The sequence below is a fragment of the Lolium perenne genome, chromosome 4 (genome assembly GCF_019359855.2).
Source record: "Lolium perenne isolate Kyuss_39 chromosome 4, Kyuss_2.0, whole genome shotgun sequence".
Classification (NCBI taxonomy): Eukaryota; Viridiplantae; Streptophyta; class Magnoliopsida; order Poales; family Poaceae; genus Lolium; species Lolium perenne.
In genome coordinates, this window is record NC_067247.2 from 46,645,402 (window position 1) to 46,651,401 (window position 6,000).

At 42.9% G+C, this 6,000-nt stretch overlaps 1 protein-coding gene across 1 annotated transcript; it reads right to left on the reverse strand.

The window, feature by feature from the left end:
• Window positions 1–3,867: 3,867 nt before the first annotated feature.
• On the reverse strand, window positions 3,868–5,795 carry LOC127292375 (probable WRKY transcription factor 21). Its single transcript, XM_051321755.2, has 4 exons — window positions 5,683–5,795; window positions 4,612–5,576; window positions 4,393–4,518; window positions 3,868–4,172 (listed from the first exon to the last, which is right to left on the reverse strand). Exons 2-4 carry the CDS (start codon window positions 5,523–5,525, stop codon window positions 4,013–4,015), a joined length of 1,200 nt encoding a protein of 399 aa, XP_051177715.1. The 5' UTR covers window positions 5,526–5,576; window positions 5,683–5,795; the 3' UTR covers window positions 3,868–4,012.
• Window positions 5,796–6,000: the final 205 nt, after the last annotated feature.

The window sequence follows — 6,000 nt, forward strand, 5'->3', positions numbered from 1 at the left end:
TAATGCATGTGTGGGAAATAGAGTGAAAGAAAAAGAGAAGGGAACACAATTAAGCTTTACAGTGTTATAAGGGTTTACATCATGCATTAGAAAGGGATATTGGTTGCATTTGTTGACTTCAGAGGCACCTCCAATTTGCATCACCAACTTCGAATGAAAATAAAAGTAGATTGCTCTAAACAATATCATTGATGTTCGCTTCGTAGCCCGAACAGTTACATAAAAATGAATTTTGCATAATTTTATCTTGGATAAAAGTTGAGATAGTTATTGATGCAATAATGCCATTGTGTCTTAGGTTTCCGTTTTCTCTACGTACGTTATGGAAACCATGTTTCTTCTAAGGAAAAGACAACTATTTTAAGTTAGAAATAACCTAAACCTTATCAGACCACGTCTAAGTAATATAATGTTTTATATATTATATTAGAAATATCTCCAATTTATTTATTTTCAAAATAGTTTCTACAAGTTACCGAGCCTATTGGTAATTACAATTAAACACTCCCATTTTGTAATTTATTTATTTTTCTTCATAACTTTAGTACTCCCTCCGGTTCATATTAATTGACTCTAATATGGATGTATCTAGAACTAAAATGTGTCTAGATACATCCATATTGAAGTCAATTAATATGGATCGGAGGGAGTACCATTTTTTTTAATTAAAAATCCGACTTCAAACAAAACCTTGCACTGCCTCGTGGGATAAAGAATGTATTTATTGGAGTTATATATATTTATAGCGTTGAAATACCAATCAAATATCTATCATTTAAAGTTCAATTGCTAAACTAGACTTACATTTCTTTCTCATGTTATGACTATTTCTAATAGAAAGTTATTTCTTTAGCAGAATACTAGTTCCTAAAGTATGCTAATAAGGTTATAATTTCTTTGGAACTTCAATCTAACCTTATTGTGTTTTGTATATATATATATCATAGATTGTTCTAGAGTATACAACTCAGAAAACACATCTTATAGACGCGCAAAAGACTATTATGTAGGTTACTACTGATTTGGAAGTGAATTTTAGATTGACGAGTGACAAGTTTAGGAGCATGATACCTTCAATCCGGATTAGGGGATGTAGTATAATAGCTTTTTTCCTAGTAGACCTAAGTTTATCAAACCATGGGAAATATTTGCTGAATGGAAATCTAAGGAACTTCTACAAGACTTGTTTACTCGTTTAGTTTTATGTTTACCAAAACTTTCTAGTTTATTTTGAATCGTTGGTTGTTGCAGTGGATGGAAATAGGTCAGGGTTGAATATTTACCTGCAGCTGCACATACATATGTGATAAAGATAATAATAAGCATATTAATGTGTGAAATGATCTAATATAGATAGGATTGTGGGCAGCATATCCATAAACACTAAAGCCCCTGCGAGTCACAGGTATAACAACAATCTTTTGATCCAACCGTTATACCATGAAGTACCGGGTTATAAAAGATATTAAGTAAAGTACAAATCATAACCTTAAGTATGGTGATGTTGTTGTTACTCCCAAGTGGATCCTTAAACGAAGACCATATGTTGCTCCCAAGTGGACCCTTAAACGAAGACCATACTCTCCTTGTTGTCATTGGGTTTCACATGAGGTCGCTAGTTCACCTCTCATCTTTATCAATCCTCGGAATTTCGGGTACCTATAAGTCCATGGATCGAGACAAGAGAAATAAATAAGATACATATATTCTATTCAATCACCACACAATATTCCCATGTATTAGATGCACATAATCGTTGCGAGGTTTAATCTTAGATCAAGGATAGAAAACATTGTGCAAAATACTTAGATTAAAAGTACAAGATGATGGCTATGGCTTTAAAGAGTACGAGGGATGGAGAGGATAAACAATGGTGATGGTGAAGTTGTGGATCTCCTTTGGAGGTGTTGTGATGCAATCTAAGAATAGCGGCCCTCTGCGCCGGATGGAGTCTCGAAATATGTATGTCCCTTCAAAAAAGTTGTTGCGTTTGACCTTGGGGACGCCACATGATACGGACGGACGGTACGGGCGGGCTTCGCCCGTATCGCCGGTCGTTAAAAGCTTTGGAAGCGTCTCTTCGTCCCCAACTTGCATGGCTGTGTAGGCAATGTGATATTCTAATGCTCCTTATTTCATCTTAAAAGTGTGATTTTCTGCATAACACAAATTAAAACAAGAGATTTTTACGCCCGAGGGTGTATAATTTGGAAATAAAGTACTCCCTCTGTTTTTTATATATAAGGCCACCACGTACTTCGTAACAAAATTTAACTAATAATTTAATCAACATAATATTTTTTATATGTCACCAAAATCATATCATTGGGTTCATATTTGAAAGATGTTTTCCAATGATATGTTTTTGGTATTATATAACTTATTTTTATCGATTAAATTTAAGGTTTGGTACGAAATACTTAGCGACCTTATATACAAAAATGGATAGAGAGTATATTTCGGTGTTTTAAAACTTTGAAACACGAATTCTAAGTATTTGCAAATAAATGGCTCCATGTGGCTTGGTCTTTATTTGAAGTTCCGAGCAAACCAAGTATTATCAACTCACTGATACAAATGTTTTTAAGTTCTCATGAACTAGCTAGGCATAGTTTTCATGATCGTATTGATTGTATTTGGGACGATGACCCCCCTAGCTTTTTACACTCTAAGCTCATAAACGATGTAACTGTATTTATGAATCAATAAAGTGCGCCAAATGGTTTTCCCTTAAAAAAATGTTTTTAAGTTCTCCCATGTCGATGGCATTGCTTAAGGTGTCGTTTACTCTAAGCTAACAAGCACTATGCCGTGAAGCTACAATTTGGCTTTCTTTTTTGGCAGTCTACAGAGAAGACATACTGTACACATGACATTTATTCCGAATAACGATAACAAACAGACTTTTTCGCACAGTAGGCGTCTCGCGCACACGCGTGTCACTTCCCAATTGATCAGCCAAGTGCCTCAATCAACACTGCTAATAATAGGATAAAGCCAGGTGGACATAACCGTTGTTGGCCAGCTCAATCTTCACTGGCAGAAACACAGTTTATTATTAAAACGTCACATGCTTGTGCACTGATCGCCGGCGCTCTTCGTGGGGCTCGCATTTAATGCCACGACGATTCTGTTGATTTTGATTAACTAGCAGCCGCATGCTTCAGCTGTTGCCGGAGACATCAAATGTGGATTAAACTAGCTTTTCAGAAAAATAAGTAGATTAAACAAGATTTTGGTCAAATGCTTCCAGCTAGTTATTATGCTGATGAAGCTCGATCAGCATTAGCTAGGCAGATCGCCGTTCCTTAGCCTAGACAACTCTGGACTGGGAACGACAGGTATACGCATCTAGAACTACCATGATCTAGCTGGTTAATTAACGTTTTTTTTAACATATCTGAAGCAATCATATTGCTTTAATATCTGAAGCGTGCACTGTGATACGTGCAATTATGTTGATCTCTAGGAAATGACGGGGAATACCTTCATATGGATCGGTTTTCTCCGAGGAGATTTTAGTTTCTGCCATGATGTCGCAACCTTTCATGTGTTCATTGGTAGAGTTGTTCATGTTGCAAATCCCTGAAGGAATCCCGCGCCTCATTTTATTATGCTTCCATTTTAGTACATTTTACAAGTACTGACGGCGAGAAATTATCGACAAGACGATACGAAAACAAATGGACTGCAAACTCGATCAAGTGTTCACTATACATGGTGAGAACGGAGACAGCGAAATCTTCGCCTTCCTATTACAATGTCCACTCAGACTGCATTCCATTTTTTGTCAGACTGAACAAACAAAAACCAGCTAAATGACATGTTCATGCGCTGCCGGCCCATCGATGGCATAAAAATTTAGACTTCTTCTATCTCCTTCCTGACACTGGCAGCTTCAGCAATCAGGCTTTTTTTTTTTTTTTTCCAAACGACCACAAGGCCGGATTTCATTACCCAAGGATAACGAAACAAACGGAGCACGTCCAGGCGTGAACAGAAAGTAAAGCAATCAGGCTTCTGAATGTGCGGCGAGCGTGGACAGGTCGAGCGGCTGCGCGTGGTTGTGGTCGTTCTCGTAGGTGACGATGAGCATCCCGGCGTCGCTGCGACACCGCTCCACGTGCTTCCTCGCCGGGCAGTCCTTGATGCTGCTGCACCGGTAGTAGCCCCTGCACACCCAACACAAAATGTTCATGCTCGTAAGCTCGTTCAGTCTTCTTGCTCAGCAAATGCATGACATAATGGTGGGACGAATTGCACGACTACAATGCTCTTCAGAACTCTAGAATCTGCTTTTTCAATTTGTTTCTTCAGATAAAAACTACTTGATAACTTGACACATTAACAAAAAAATTATGAAGCTGAAAGATGGCCAGAAGGTAGCTATACCTTGGATGAGGGGATCCTTTGATGGGTTTCTGCCCATACTTCCTCCAGGAGTAGCTATCCGAGGGTATATCAGAGACCTTGTCGCCCACCGCCGGCACCCTCACCACCCTCTTCTCCCTCGGCCTCCTGCAAAACAATCACAGACAGAAGTAAGAAAATGGCCAACCGACCTGAAGGCCTGAATTACAATGGCGACGGCCGGGATCAATAGGCACCGACTTCTTCTTTGGGCAGTGGCATTTGCCGTCGTCGTCGGCCTTTCGGGTGCAGTGCGGCGCCTTCCTGGACGACGGTCCGGCCACGGAGTTGTCGGACATGCTGATGAGCTGGCTGCTCACGTTGGTGAAGAAGGAGGTGGCCGCCGACGAGGTGCACACTGAGTTGTCGAAGCTGAACGTGATCACCTCCGGTTCCTTGCCGCTCCTCGCCGCCGCCGCCGCCGCCGCCGCCGGCATCTCGATGTGGAACGGCTTCTCGCTGCTGGCCGGCTTCTGCTGCTCGAACTGGAACCTCTGCTGTTGCACGTGCTGCTGCTGCGCCTGCTGCTGATGATGAGGATGCTGTTGGTGATGGAACTGGAATTGGGCGCTGCAAGGAAGAGGAGTAGCAGCCGCGGGAGCTTTCGAGCTGTTGATGTTTTGCGCGGCGGCGGCCGTGAAGGATGGAACGGTGCAGCTGCTCGAATCCAGGAACGGCGTCTCGAGGAACATGTTCCTGTCTCTGTCTGCAGGCGCCTTGGGCGCCGGTGCAACGATCTTGCCGTTGCCCGCGGCGCAAGGTGCTGCCACCATGACTGGCACATGCATCTGTGGTGGCGGCGCCGGTGGCACGGGAGAGCTACTCACATGGACCCCATTCGGAGGTTGGCGGTACGGTACCGAAGGGATTGGTTGGTAGTCCAAGAGGCAGCTCGCGTCGACCGGCGGCGAGATCCTCCGGCCGACCCTCGCCCTCGCGTGGCCGACCCTGTTGCTCAGGATGGTGACCACCTTGCCGAACCGGGACACGGCCTCGTCGGTCTGCGTGGCGACGGCGGCGAGCCGGATCGGGTCGACGCCGGACTGCGAGAGCCGCGCCACGAGCTTCTTGCAGCTCGCCACGGCCGCTCGGTTGGCCTCCTCCACACCCTCCATGGACAACAACCCGAATCTTGATGGTGCAATGGAATCAAGGAGCTCTCGAATCTAGATTGAGATGAACATGAACAGATCGTAAGCAGCAAGGAACAATATGAATGCACAAATGGAAATGACAAAATATTGAGAAGAGTTTCAGCATGCAAACACACACATGTGAGAAAAGAAACTTTGCAAGATTGCATCAATGGTGGAGTGGGAAAACGTCTTGATTTGCTAGATCTCGGTGCGACTTTATACAGGAGAGAGCATATGCGATATTGCTGGTCTCATTGGGACCTTCACTTGTCCAAGAAGTCATTGGAGAGTATAAAAATGTTTCGTTTGGGGGTGAGAGGTGGAGCACTACTGGAATAAAATTTAGCAAAGTCAACGAGGCTGGTGACGATCACAGCCGTCCATATGACTGATGGCCCGGATGCTATTTCACTTGTCGCTTTCACTCAACGTCATAACATTTTTTCTTCACTTT

Excerpts from the sequence above, each read along its gene's own strand:
- LOC127292375 (XM_051321755.2), bottom strand. The coding sequence starts at position 5,525 with ATGGAGGGTGTGGAGGAGGCCAACCGAGCGGCCGTGGCGAGCTGCAAG. Across the intron at positions 4,519-4,611 it reads TGCCACTGCCCAAAGAAGAA|GAGGCCGAGGGAGAAGAGGG; the intron begins GTCGGTGCCTAT and ends ATTGTTTTGCAG. Across the intron at positions 4,173-4,392 it reads AAAGGATCCCCTCATCCAAG|GGGCTACTACCGGTGCAGCA; the intron begins GTATAGCTACCT and ends TTGGGTGTGCAG.